The following is a 15,884-nucleotide window of genomic DNA, read 5'->3' as shown; positions in this document are numbered from 1 at the left end:
TTTCTCAGAGGTCCAATAGATGAAATAGTTGTGAATCTTACAGGTGAATCTGTACAATCCTTCTGAAGGGATTGAGGGACTCCCAACAAATTTGATCTGAAGTATCACTGGGTTTAGGGAATTCCAATTCTTATAATTGATGGGTCTAACCCGTCACGACAGAGGGATGCAGCCCAATACAAACTTCCTTCTCCTTTATTTTGAATAATCTATATTTGACCAAACCAGGTGAGCAATACAGCCCTTTGGTCTTCTTATCTCACAAGCCCAAAGACCAAGTAAGTTTATGGCATCTGTCATTCCCTTTCTCTTATGTTAACTTTTCTATTTAAATAATTGTCAATAACCAAAAGACCCAGACTACTGATATTGGACCTATAGCATGCTGGGATGAAGGGTTACTAAGTATGTTCAAGTGATTGACCTTGACCCTTTATCAAGGTCATAAAGGTTAAACGTGTAAAATCTTCAAGTGACTTCTGAATACCCAAAAGACTCAAGGTACTGATAGTGGGATTGTATTTACCTTGAACTTTTCCCAAGGTTACAGAGTGTTTTTAGTAAAATTTTCAAACAACTTCTGAATACCTTATGCTCAAGGTGTTGAGATTTGGTCAAGAGACTATTTAGACAAAGGACTATGAAGTTGTGCCGATGATTGACCTTGACCAATTTCTAACTTCACAGGGGTCATACAAATATATATATATATATATATAAAACTTAAATTTCTTCCTTTCACGAGCAATAGGTTCTGGGTCATGGTGTTGGTATATTAGCTTGCTAAGGGATTAGACTTCCATAAATGAACATGAGTCAGTGTGATACCTTCGTATCACTCAGTGTTACATTGTCACAGCTTTGTAATATGAGATGTACATTCTTTTCAAATGTTCTAAATGGTTCCTAATTAATCTCCATCATGTGCTACTTGTGTGGCATTGTTTAGGTAACATTGTGTATGTTTGTCTCCAGACCCTTTTAAGCAAGTGTGGTTTACAGGAATCATCAAAATATTCATTAAAAGGGGTTAAAAAAATCTAAATATGAAGATCAGGGAATCTTTTGTAAATCCAAAATTCTCAGAGATTTCTGAATTTTTTTTGTCCACAATACTTAATGTCTGATAGCATGTTATTATTGAATTGGAAAAATCCAACTTCTGTTATAGAGAAAGTATTGGAGAGGTATCTTATGTAAATCTATAGGTAATATTTATACTAGGTAGTCCTGAAGTCTAAAGAGACACATATATTTTATGTTTACATGTTATTTCCTTGCATAAGAAGTTAATTGAAAGGCAGTCTTTGAAAAAACAAACAAACATAACCATGCAAGGTTTAGAAGAATCTTGTACACAAATGACCAATTTGTTTTTAGCTGTGCCAAAACATACCTAAACTATCTTCTTTATCATTTTTTTTATTGTTTTTGTTCTGTTAGGGTTGTAGGTGGTATGGAACACCATTATACTAATTGATTGCTTAGTTTACACTCCTTGGACAAGAATTGAAAAAAAATCATTTCAATCAGCTATTTTTACCTCTCATTTGTTATCATTCAATACTTAATAATAGTTCATATATTTAAAAGACTGTTGACATGTCAGGTGTAACACCAGTAACCAAGTATTGTTAATGTTACAGATGTCATTATTAATTTCAATGCCTCTGCTGAGATTTAAACCTGGGACCTTTGGCTTACTAGTCTGATGCTCAATCGATTGAGCTAAAGAGAAGTTCCCTCTAGCCGAACGGGATATTGCGGCTAGTAATTTACCGGTGTTACATGTATATATATCATACGTACATAGACTTTACATATGTGTACAACATTTTACATATGGCTTGATCTGTATTTTTTTATATGTACTGATTATGTGTAAACTTTTTTTTCTTTATTACATATTGTATTATGTATTTCATTCAACTGGGAATTTTACTTTCATTATTAAATGTAAAAAAAAAATTCAGTAACGAATATTCTTTTCTGGGTATGGAGTTCTATGTTCAGTGTCATATACCTGTACTGCTGGTCAAATTGTCTAAATCATGATTATTACAAATTTTAAAGTTATTGCTATCATAATTTAAATATGAACAATCTAGTTTGTATGGTTTTAGGCCTCTTCTGATTATTGAAAGTTCCTTTTTGTAAAAGTCAGTAAAAACCTGATTAATAATGCATGAAATTTGTCAATATTTAATCTGTATAAATGAAGGGTAAATCACCCAAATGACAGATGAACAAGGCCCATAATTGGGGAAACAAGGGTAAATTGTTAAAATTCTCCGTCATTGCTGGTGAATTAAAAATTCTGACAGGGACGTATCAGGGCTAAAGATAAACTTCTGAGATCTATAAAGAAAATTTTGATCCTTCTGTAAATGTGAAATGATAGGTTTCCTTGTCTGAGATAGAGTTCCTTGTCCGAGATAGAGTTCCTTGTCCGAGATAGGGTTCCTTGTCCGAGATAGGGTTCCTTGTCTGAGATAGGGTTCCTTGTCCGAGACAGAGTTCCTTGTCCGAGACAGGGTTCCTTGTCCGAGACAGGGTTCCCTGTCCGAGACAGAGTTCCCTGTCCGAGATAGAGTTCCCTGTCCGAGATGGGGTTCCCTGTCCGAGATTGGGTTCCCTGTCCGAGATAGGGTTCCCTGTCCGAGATAGGGTTCCCTGTCCGAGATAGAGTTCCCTGTCCGAGATAGAGTTCCCTGTCCGAGATAGGGTTCCTTGTCCGAGATAGAGTTCCTTGTCCGAGATAGGGTTCCTTGTATCAGGGGATGATTATTTATAAACAAGGTTGTGTCTTCCTTTGTGACCTCATGAGTGCCTGTTTTCAGCCTGTATCTGATTTCCTTTTTTGATATATCACATGTATTATATAGAATGTAATAGATAAGTGTAGAAGAGACAGAACTACTTGTCCACTGAGATTCTTGTGTGTAAATTTCAACAGAAGACTTTATCAAACTAATAATTGTAAATTATAAAAGATTTGTAAATTGAAAAGTGATATACAGTTTGTAACTTCATAAACAACTATTAGGAAGAGTTCTAAACCTGAATAACTTTATACAATGATAAAGTACAGCAAACTCCACTCTCAAATTTATCATCAGTATTCTACATACTCACAAGGATTTTCAGGGAGCTCTTTTGTGCAGTATTTTAGGTACAAGTGATCTCAATTAATTCATTCATTGCGATAAGTTTTTGAAGTATCTAATCCAATTGTCTGGCCATTTTCGGCTCATGCATATAGTGGATAAAACCTTATGTGAAAGATATCCCAATGTTTTCATTGTGTTCAATAAATATACATTACCAAAGATTTCATATGGTTAAATAACCAAAAATTTCATCATATATATATAAGTAAATAAACTGAAGCTTTCATCATGTCCAGTAAAAATTTTCAATATGTTTAGTTCATATATCAAAGTTGTTATCATGTTCATCATAAGTAATAGATATTTCAAGCTTTACTTATTCAGTGATAAATAGGTATTTCAAAGACTGTTTCTTGTTGAATAGATGTGGCCGAGTTATCCGTTTAGATTATTATCACAGGACTTTTCCTTGGTTAAATATACAATAACCAAGCATTTCTCTTTTTCAAGCTACCCTTAATTACTTTATCCTCTATCTGCTCTAATGTTAAATAGACATCCCCAAGCTCCTCCATCAGTGGAAGCTAGAGGAAGACACTATTCTGTTTCAAGATGTTCCTATTTCTCTTATTAACATATTATTTTTGTGAAACAAAGCCCTTAACCTCTTAAACAATACTCCTGTTCATCATCATGGTTTCTTTTTTTTATTGGAATGGCATTTTCATCTGTTAACCTTCATGATACTCTCCATATTCTCTCTGTAGGATTTTTCTTCCGATGAAGATTTCTTCAAGTTATGATAGTTGGGGAAAGTACTACAGTCCCAGGTAAACAACATCGCAGCAATGAGAAGGATGATTGAGTTTCAATATGCTTACCAATTAAGGTACGACACAAATAAGGAAATAGTAAGTGGATTGTTTAACCCAGGACTCTCAGCATTTTAAGACTTTAGGCAGTAGCCATAATGACTTGTTGTCTTCAGTTGTTGAACACATGAGAGAGTAGGGATTTCTGGTTATTGTGGACATATTGTTAGTGACTTCAAGTGTAGTCTGTACTTTGTCTAATAGCCAAATATATAGATATTTTATAAATTTATTTGAAATAACTGTGGAAAAAACACAGCTTTAGTGATGGAAATTTATACTGGGAGCCATTAGTGGGATCATTACGACAGAGTACTGAATTATTTGTAATTACGTATTAAATGTGTTTATAAAAGACAAATATGACATGTTTAGTTTATTTTATCACCATTGTTGATTAATATTGAAATTGGGATTAGGCTAATGCATACAAGGATTTAAAGTTTTACTAGTATTACAGGTGTAGAAAACTGATGCCTAGGAGATGCAGGTTGTGTACATGTTGAGCGTGTGAAATCATAAAACATAGGTAAATGAATATGACAGAGTGACAGATGATTTCTATTTGATGGTGACATGATGTACAGGAAGACAGTGATGGGTATAATTCCTTATGGTTTGCTAGTTGATATGAAATGTTGAACAATGAGACAATGTAATTCTCTAGGTGGTACTATTAAATGTAAATGTTTGATATAACGAATCAGTTGTTCCTATATAATGTTGCATCTGCTTGTTATTAGTCATGCACATGTTGTTGTTTATTTATTCATTTTGTTTATTATAGATATATAATCATAATATATAAATTTGTTTTGAATCTCAGTTGCATACATCGGTATGTAAATTTGATAATATAAAGAATTTTAACAAGCTTGTGGTATTTCACTTAAGCTTATGTATGACACATGCTGTATAGTTGAGGAAGATGTTTAAATTTTAGCAGTAAAGGATACAGTATATTATACCAACTTCACTAACTGCTTGTTAATGCTTCATTTGACAATTTATGATTAGAATTGTCCTCAGATTTATTTTTCAATGAATTGACCAGTTTAAGTATATAAGTTGTGATATTTTCCCAAACCTTCCTTCAAGGGACATAATTTGTAAGGTGAGTTCCCCACAGGGACCTGAGGACGCTTGTTACAATTGTAACTTTTTTTTTTTTTTTTATATGTAACTGAATTATAAAGTAAATGAAGAATTATATGAAACCTTTTTAGTATATTTTGTTTATTTTATACCAAGAATAATATATATTTGGTATATTCTGATACGACTTGTAAAGCTGCTGTGAAGTATAATATAAGGACCATATATCTGTGGTACATCCTGCTAAAATGTCATGCTGCTGCCTGCTTGTTTTGTTCATTTTTATAATATTATATGTTATATACAGGTTAGTGCTAGGTAAGTGATACACATTATAGTGCTCAAAGAAAAGTGGACTCAAAAAGTGATGTTTGTAGTGAAAGTTAATCATATTCTCAAATTTTACATGTCGGTAATCATTTCATTTTATTTTGTGCCATACCACTGATTTCCAATATTCATACATTTTTGTAACAAAAAATTAATGAAAACCTTGTAATTGCATATCAGAAGTGTAAAATAAAACCTGTTTTCAGGGTGTATCCTATCAAAAGCTTGATCAAACTCGTATTACAACAAATGTATATCATTTAAAATTAGATTCTCAAACCACTTTATTGAGAATGTATTCCCATGCTATGAAGTAAGTGTTTGTTCTGAATGCATAACTAAATCTTCAATTTTATGTTTATATGTAACAAAGGTCATCATTTATTCTGTTGTCACCTATAGGATTTGACAAGTCTTGTACACAGTGCATAAAGCTTAATAGAATTTTAAGTTCTCTCCAGCAGTATTTTATCAGGGTTGATTGGTAATAACACTACATTACAGCCTGTATTTTATCAGGGTTGATTGGTAATAACACTACATTACAGCCTGTATTTTATCAGGGTTGATTGGTAATAACACTACATTACAGCCTGTATTTTATCACGGTTGATTGGTAATAACACTACATTACAGCCTGTATTTTATCAGGGTTGATTGGTAATAACACTACATTAGAGCTAGTATTTTATCAGGGTTGATTGGTAATAACACTACATTACAGCCTGTATTTGATCAGGGTTGATTGGTAATAACACTACATTACAGCCTGTATTTGATCAGGGTTGATTGGTAATAACACTACATTACAGCCTGTATTTGATCAGGGTTGATTGGTAATAACACTACATTACAGCCTGTATTTGATCAGGGTTGATTGGTAATAACACTACATTAGAGCTAGTATTTTATCAGGGTTGATTGGTAATAACACTACATTACAGCCTGTATTTGATCAGGGTTGATTGGTAATAACACTACATTACAGCCTGTATTTTATCAGGGTTGATTGGTAATAACACTACATTACAGCCTGTATTTTATCAGGAATGATTGGTACAAGGACAGAAGTTGTAGGTGTGGTCCAGATCCTTTCTCGACTGCCTGTGTAACTAGACTTTGACATTTAACATAAAAGGTTCACATTTTTGCTAAAGTCTGTATAAAACAAATATTTTGCTGAATAAATGATGACAGTGTTGTAATGTATTTTTTAAAAAGTATTGTCAACAATGTCATGAAATGAGTATATGGACTGTGATCAATAATCACCAATCCTGTTAAAATTCTGTGTATCCGATTGTTACTCTAGAGCGGCAGTTTGCACATATGTCCTTTGAAGTAAAAGATATGTTGGTACAGATCCTCAGTCAACAAAAGGACCTGTTTTCTTCAAACAGAAGTCAATTATAGAAAGTAAATTTAAGAGGGAAATATGTAGATTAGCTTCAGGAAAATCACACACCTATATATCACTGGGTCCAGATCATTTATCAGATCATCAAATAATGATGATTATGATGCCATCTTATGTATGACTGGTATTTATGATAAGCTGTGTGTTGTATGTTTGAGCATCAATATTAACCATTTTCTATGTATGTTATTGTATCTCAACATCTTTTATCATTAAATAATTTCATTTATATAAGAGATTTCTTTGTTTTTATTTTGAGAGCCATCACTTTTCACCCTTTTTATAAACCCTTGAGCCTTGGCATTAGGAATGCATGATGATTAAATGTTAATGTCATTTATCTGATACATAACACTGCATTTCATTGGTCAACTGAAAGTCAGTTTGACGAAGGAGAGAGATTTGCAAAGTACTAGTATTAAAAGAGATATGCCTTAATGTTAATATCTTTTCCAAGAAAGTATCCTGTGTTTAATCCAGCAACATTTCTTGAACATTAAACAATTTTTACTCAATTTAATGTCTTGTGAACATTTAAACATCCTATATATTCTCTATATTTAAGTAAAAACCAATTTTCTAAAAATGTTGGAAGAATAACTGCAAAGTCCAACCCTCTTTTTAAAGCAAAAGTTCATCAAGCAAGTTTGGTAGACTTTCACAGTGATATCTTCCTCCCACTTCAGAACTGAGAAGTCCTCATAATCACATTACTGTTAGGGCAACTACACCAGTACATTCACTACATAACACAGAAAATTTGGAATAAAAAATTAATTTATCAAAATTCTGTAACTATACACATCATGATAAACAATGATTTAAGTCATCACATGATTAAGTTATAAATAGTCACAGCTATTATAAGAGTTTTGCTATAAATAGACACATTGTAATATGTTTACAGCTGTTTATGATGTAGAACTGATAGGCACTGCTGGTAGTCAGTATCATAAAATCTCAGTAAATCTAGGCTAGCCAATCACGAGATACACTACCAAAAATACCACAATTTTCACCTGTATTAAAGTCTCTCGTAACAACGATCAAGGTGAATTGACACTACGCATGACTTGATGCTAACTGCATAGAATTTCCACCGAGAATGTTGTCATCTGCCTTGCGTAGATTACTATAGAGGCGATCTGTGTTGGGCCCGACAGCAATGATAAACCAGCCTAGGATAGCTAGCACACCCCTGGCTGTGTTCAAACTCTTCCACAGGTCAATGTCTGAAGTTGCCTCCTGTAGCATATAATACAATAATGAAGATTGTAATAGTGTACAAAAAGACATGAAACAGCTGTTTTATTTGGGGATTTCACATACTTTATCTCTCATGGCTGAGCAGGGTTCTATAACAATCTAGCCATCATGACTAACACTATACCCCTCACGGGTGAGGAGGACTGTGTAGCACTTGAGCCCTCATGGGAAGGGGAGGTAAGGTCTGCCCAGAGGTTTTCAAAGTATTTGCTCTAGCTTTTTATCCTGCGCATGTATGTCAAGGGAGACAACTCAGTTGTGCATGCATGAATAAGACCATTTAATGTATTTTCATTGTATTACCCTGTATTCTCTCCAATTTCATTGTGGCTCCAAAAAAAACGCTATGTGATGGGAATATGATAAACATACCACTGGTTCACTTCAGATTAGCATTACATACCACTGGTTCACTCCAGATTATCATTACATACCACTGGTTCACTTCAGATTATCATTACATAACACTGGTTCACTCCAGATTATCATTACATACCACTAGTTCACTCCAGATTATCATTACACACCACTGGTTCACTCCAGATTATCATTACATACCACTGGTTCACTCCAGATTATCATTACATACCACTGGTTCACTCCAGATTATCATTACACACCACTGGTTCACTCCAGATTATCATTATGTACTACTGGTTCACTCCAGATTATCATTACATACCACCGGTTCACTCCAGATTATCATTACATACCACTGGTTCACTCCAGATTATCATTACATACCACCTGTTCACTCCAGATTATCATTACATACCACTGGTTCACTCCAGATTATCATTACATACCACCTGTTCACTCCAGATTATCATTACATACCACTGGTTCACTCCAGATTATCATTACACACCACTGGTTCACTCCAGATTATCATTACATACCACAGGTTTATTCCAGATTATCATTATGTACTACCTGTTCACTACAGAGTATCATTACATACCACTGGTTCACTCCAGATTATCATTACATACCACCTGTTCACTCCAGATTATCATTACATACCACCTGTTCACTCCAGATTATCATTACATACCACTGGTTCACTCCAGATTATCATTACATACCACTGGTTCACTCCAGATTATCATTACATACCACCGGTTCACTCCAGATTATCATTACACACCACTGGTTCACTCCAGATTATCATTATGTACTACTGGTTCACTTCAGATTATCATTACATAACACTGGTTCACTCCAGATTATCATTACATACCACTAGTTCACTCCAGATTATCATTACATACCACTGGTTCACTCCAGATTATCATTACATACCACTGGTTCACTCCAGATTATCATTACATACCACTGGTTCACTCCAGATTATCATTACACACCACTGGTTCACTCCAGATTATCATTATGTACTACTGGTTCACTCCAGATTATCATTACATACCACCGGTTCACTCCAGATTATCATTACATACCACTGGTTCACTTCAGATTATCATTACATACCACCTGTTCACTCCAGATTATCATTACATACCACTGGTTCACTCCAGATTATCATTACATACCACTGGTTAACCACAGATTATCATTACATACCACCGGTTCACTCCAGATTATCATTACACACCACTGGTTCACTCCAGATTATCATTATGTACCACTGGTTCACTCCAGATTATCATTACATACCACTTGATCATGTTAGGCTATTGCATACAACTAGGGTGTCCTAAATATACTTTCTACTAGGCTACCTAAGATTATAATTTCATACCCCTGCATCATCCCACAGGCCAGATATTGTGGTGTTGGTTTGGTAGAGATTCATCTTGTCCTCCAGATTGGCAGTGCACAGACTGATCACCAAAGCCGCAAAGTAAATCAGCACTGAAATAGTTCCTGTCTGTAGTGTTAGGGACTCCAGCACAAATCTTCTGTTAGGATTACCTACATCAAATCTGGAACAAAATATCAGATTTACGTTTTTATCATTGAAATCAAATCCAAGACTCTAACAGAGATCAAATCTAGAATTCTAACACAGAAATCAAATCTAGAATTTTAACACAGAAATCAAAACTAGAATTTTAACACAGAAATCAAAACTAGAATTTTAACACAGAAATCAAATCTAGAATTCTAAGATGGTAATTATATCTAGTCAGCATTTTAACATAAAATCTAAATTCAAACCATTTACCTGTCACAGGCTGATACAGTACACAGCACCAGTAAGATATAAAACATACACTGCACTGGAAGAGCTAAGATTCGGTAATGCTCCAAAAAGTCTATGTAGCTAAAGAAGAGAAGGATGTACGTCACTGTAATGTGCCACACTGAAATGCCTGCCGTTATCCCGTGAATAAACAAAAGAAATGTCTTTAGTGCATTGTGGGTACTAAGAGCCAGTTCTATGGTGGTACGCTTGACCTGTGGTGCTGCATCAGCTTTAATGGCTTCGGCCTCGGCCCACTTCTTCACAAGCTTGGCCTTGTTCTGTCCTTTAAATCCAGCTGTGAAAGCAGACATTCTGTGTTAGTTTCCACAGTTACACTTACAGGAGACATGCTGACACAACACATAGTTGCTTTGATTAAATAATAATGTTTGAATAGCGAAACATAATTTTAATGAACATGTCATGTATACACCTCAGGACATCAGCTAGTTTCTGTGATATACTTATAAGCAGGCTTCCGAAGTGAAAGGCTTGTTGTATCTATTCAATTATGACAACCACAAATCTTGAGACACTTACTTTATAGACCTAAGGGCTATTCTAGTTAAAAATCTGTCCCATCCAAGGTTTGGAGGTTTTTTTAATGACTAATATTGTAAAACATCCCATCCAAGGACTCCAGGTTATGTTTAAAGGTACCACCATACACTTTAATTGATAATTTGTTAAGAATAAACAGTGAGGAAAATAAACCATGGATAAGAGTGATTTCTTTTGGAGTCCTGGGGTCATGTAGAAGTTTTACAGGAACAACTACACAATGGTTTTTATGAAACTACCTATTATCTTTTTTAAGACATTTCCTGTTTATGATAATATTTATTTACTAAACCTGCAATAATTCCTACTTTCCTTGCTGATATTAACTTACAATCTGTCTCTATGAAAAGCTTATCAAGGGGCTGACTCTTCAGAATGTTTGATTCTGTTGAGTAAGGCTTTCTCTCCTCCTCTTCCTCCTCCTCCTCATCGTCTCCTTGCTGAGTTGTGTCTGCAGCCTTCTCACGTGGGGAGACAATGTCTTCCTGTATAGTGGTAAGGTCAGCTGCTAGTGTTGCGTCTAGGAATTCATCTTCTTGTTTCCTCGGCGTGGTCTTCTTAACCTTTTTCTTCACTTTCTTTTTAGGTGTGCCTGTCTGTTCCTTCGATATTAGACTGGTTTTACTTCCAGCCACATCCTGTTTATAGAAATGACACTATATGAATTGTTTGTTAATTCGCAATCCAATGTTCTCTGACTTCCCTATCAAGTAAAGACAGTAATATCTAAACATAGTTAACTACACACTAAATTCAACTGCTACAGTAATAAGTATCTTAACCTGCTGTAATCCATAGAATTCTATAGTTATAGGTTTTTCAACCTGTTGTACCCCACAGAATGCTACAGTTCTTTGTATTTTAAAATGCTGTATCTCATAAAAATCCTATACTTATAGGTATCTTAACCTGTTGTAATCTGTAGAATGTCAAAATTAGAATTATCTTAACCGGTTATATCCAACAGAAGGAATTTAATGTGATTGAAGTATGGCCCTGTACAGAACCAGTGATATGGTCCTTTGTCTTATGAAATTTAGACATCCAATGATGAAATCCTCTCTAGTTACAACACTTTGGACCTACATATATGTATATCATGTCTTTCTCACTTCCTTTTTCTAGTTACTTCCTATACTGGCTAAACATATGAGTAGTTTCAGGATAATGACCAAATTGGTATATGTAAGTAGTACTTTGTCAAGAATGACAAACAACAAATTGTGTCATTTCAGTGAAGAAAACATCAAAACCATTATAAAGGCCATATAGAATGGCCCATCCTAATGGAATATGTTGTGATATGATCCCCATTCCATCATTCGGCCACTGATCTGTGGTCTATACATAGTAAAAGTTGCAGCATAAATTTTACACATACATATTTCAATAAATTGATACTTTGTTGTTTGACATGTATTCATTCATCATAATGAATATGATGACAGCTCTGAAAATATAGAAGTTATGACAATATGACATCATGATGAAATATGACTTTGAAATGTTGGTTACAAACATATATATATCAAATTTGCATGATATCGCTCTCAGTTTATAATTGTCAATACAGTCAGTTTTAAAAAAAACATTTCTTCAGACTCAAGTATATATGACGAAATACGAATGTAAATGTAGGGACACTTTTTTTATCAGTGTAGTACAAGAAGAAAAGCCTGTGATAAAGACTGTAAAATAAAAGAATTATTCATAACCATAGTACTACAAACTATACAAAAGAACAAGATGATTCGAATCCGGAAATGGTTTTTAACTTATAATTTACAAACATGTCTGAACAAAGACCGAGAACAGTTCTTGATAATATTGTGAACTGAATTAACATCCAATACCTCTCCCTGACTTCGTGCAGATGTAGGATCTCCCTCTTCACCCTCTGCTTTAGCCACCGGTTTCTTTTTCTTTTTACGTGGTGTAGGTTTAGCAGGTGGGGCGTCGGCACTTTCCTCTTTCCCAGTGTCGGGTTTGGCAACTGGCTTCTTCTTCTTTTTAGGTGTACCTTCTGGGCTTTTTGGAGTAGTCCCGTTGGGTGTTTCCTCGGGTGGCTTCTTTTTTTTCTTTTTAACAACTTTTTTGACGGTAGATTCTTCCTCTGTATTACCAGTAAGTGGTGGGAGTTTCTTAACTGTACGTTTTGGTTTCTTTGGCGGGTCAGTGTCAGCCATTGTTGTCAACGTAAATATTTTCAAGCGTGTGAGTGATCTAGTTTTGAAGTGCGTTCGATACACATCACTGTAACAAATATCATTAGTTTTCAGGATTTATGCAAGTAAAACATGATCGGCGCATGCACTTTTTTTGATAGAAATGTTATGATATTAAAATCGGGATACCTGTTAATTGTTTTGTTTAACAGAAAAATCCGATATTTGTAACATTCCCAACAGCCTGAAGGTGCGTTCGTTTTATCGAGGCATAACTGTCAGTGCGAAGTTCAAATAATAGATATCTATGGTTCAAATATACCGGATTGTTTATTTACAATCAGTTTCCTGTTACGGTATGTTTGCAGCACGATTTTATCATAATAACTTGTTTTTTTCTCTCCATATTTTCATGTTACAGCTGACCTATTCTTACAGGTGACTGGAGCTGGTCCAGTTATAACTTCTCAGTGTCGTCATTGAATGTTTTGAGAAGAACATTTTAGGGATTATTTCGTCTGCTGTGCCTTATCTCTGCACCCTTTCATAATTTCACAAAGCTGCATGCTTCCCTAGTAAAATCACACCACACCAAACGTCATGGAAATATAAAGCGTAGATATGACCAACTATTTTCTAGCCAAGGAAAGTCAGGGTACATGCTAATATAGCATGATCCAAGAAAACAGAATGACAAATTATAAGTTAATGCGTTAGAATGATAAAGTTTCAATTAAGAAAGGTTATGCAAAACGCACTTGAAATGAGGTTTAAAGGCACAGAAAATGATATTTATAGCAGTAGGATGAAAGGAATTTTGATTGACAGACTATTCTTTCTTGTCACGTGTCTTAATTTGAATATCATTTATGATTGAGAACTGAAAGTCACGGCTTTTTAATAGACTGTACATTTCAATAGATTTTGACATGTTTTGAACTTATGCTTCTGTATCTAATGAAATTTCAGGATTTTGGTGTAAGTTTTGACAGACACCATTAGTACACTTTAGGATTATACTACTATACCGAAAATCTTTTATCTTTGCCTGTTTATTGTTACAGTGATGTTTTCAACTCTAGGACAAGACAATTAAATCCTATACCAATGAAATTGAAAATTTAACTGTCCATGGTAAGACGATTCCTTTGGTCGAGCTAACTCAATGCACACCACATAGAGATGAAACAATTCTATTAGTTTAAACAATATTTTTATTCAATATTCAGTAATTTAACACGTGATGGGATGTGAAAAACAAACTTATAAAAAACAATCTACCAATGTGGTCTCAGCCGGTAGATGAAACGGGTGATTCTCCTAACAACGGTAACGCTATGTGTGCCATGAATGCGAACGACAACACTGCATACTTTTTGTAGTTCAGATAGAAAACAAATCTTTTTCTCGTTGAAAATTAAAAAAATATCTCCACTCCACCTTGGGTTGAGGACTACCCGTCTCACGTCTAGTGTTTCAGATTCATTCAATACATGATGTACAATACGGCAGGTACACACATGTTGGTGATAAGGAAACGCAAGTCGTTTTGTAATATCGAAATATTCTCAGTCATTAAATGCAATAAGCAGTCGTTTGAAGGTGTTGAAAGCAAGGGAGGCAACTGTGTTGTTCTTAAGCCATCCCGCGAAAAGCGTCCTCAGGTTAGAATACATTTGTATGGAAAACAGAAAGTATGGTTACACTTTCAGGCATATTGATTTAAAACAGATATCAAATTTCACTCTTATACTTCACGCTCCATTCACTAGAACATACAGTGTCGGAATCGAATAAAGGTCTTGTTTTAATCAGATTACCGGAAATTAATGTAAAGATGCATTGTTGATCTACGTAAGCTTTATGAAATAAATAACACTACAATATTAATGTATACCTTGGAAATCGTTAAAAATTCTAAATATGGAAAACAATTATCCCAGTAAATGAAATATTTTTAGATAATTACGTGACACGATTCCCGAAAACTGAGCATAATGTTTCTAGATTAAAGAATTGGTTTTTGGAAAGAAAATGGATTATCACTGTTTTCTCGTTATTGTACTGCTCTATATTTCGTCCTTAATTATTTTTTCTCCCTTTTGAAGACAGATTATTCCACTGCATGGTTTCTAGGAAGTCTCCGTGAATAATGACTCGACGTAAATCGATCGTGGTGTTTTAATATTTATGAATATTTTTTGATAATGCCATTTTTTACGACACGGCCTCATGTAAGATGTATGACATTCTGTATACTATACGAGACACTAGGTGCCACGTACACAAAAACTGACTATAAAGGTACATATATGGTGCTGCTGAAATGGTATGGTATTATTTTTCTCTGCATTGTATCACAGTCTGCGAGAATAAAGCTATTTTAATGGGTTATTTATATTCATAAACCTGGTTTGGTTGACAGATAAGTGTTTAATGCAGGCCCTTGATAATAAACGGGCGACTATATACGAGACTTTGGCGCCTTAGTAAGTATGGTATCGTGGCCAATAAGTCTGCTTTAGGCTTCAGAGGCTGGACCACATACTATCAAACATCACCTCCACATGAAATGCAAAATCTACAGTATCAACACACAACATTCCTGAGTGAGAGTTGTCCAATCTTTGTGATGAGAGTCATCTAACCTTTGTCAGAGAACTGTCTATCCTTTGTGAGAGACTTGTCTATTCTTTGTGAGAGAGTTGTCTATCCTTTGTGAGAGACTTGTATATTCTTTGTGAGAGAGTTGTCTATCCTTTGTGAGAGAGTTGTCTATCCTTTGTAAGAGAGTTGTCTAACCTTTTTCAGAGAACTGTCTATCCTTTGTGAGAGAGTTGTCTATCCTTTGTGAGAAAGTTG

The 15,884-nt window shown here is 34.6% G+C and overlaps 1 protein-coding gene across 1 annotated transcript; it reads right to left on the bottom strand.

Moving 5' to 3' along the window:
• Positions 1-7,529: 7,529 nt before the first annotated feature.
• On the bottom strand, positions 7,530-13,043 carry LOC132552274 (transmembrane protein 237-like). The gene is made up of 5 exons (XM_060216435.1): positions 12,711-13,043; positions 11,189-11,495; positions 10,276-10,591; positions 9,850-10,033; positions 7,530-8,069 (listed from the first exon to the last, which is right to left on the bottom strand). The coding sequence occupies exons 1-5, from the start codon at positions 13,041-13,043 to the stop codon at positions 7,887-7,889; spliced, it is 1,323 nt and encodes a 440-aa protein (XP_060072418.1). The 3' UTR covers positions 7,530-7,886.
• Positions 13,044-15,884: the final 2,841 nt, after the last annotated feature.

This window comes from Ylistrum balloti, unplaced genomic scaffold, assembly GCF_031769215.1.
Source record: "Ylistrum balloti isolate Yb309-2 unplaced genomic scaffold, AGI_CSIRO_Ybal_v1 Utg370242, whole genome shotgun sequence".
In the NCBI taxonomy this organism is placed as follows: domain Eukaryota; kingdom Metazoa; phylum Mollusca; class Bivalvia; order Pectinida; family Pectinidae; genus Ylistrum; species Ylistrum balloti.
This window is presented reverse-complemented; position numbering and strand designations above follow the sequence as displayed.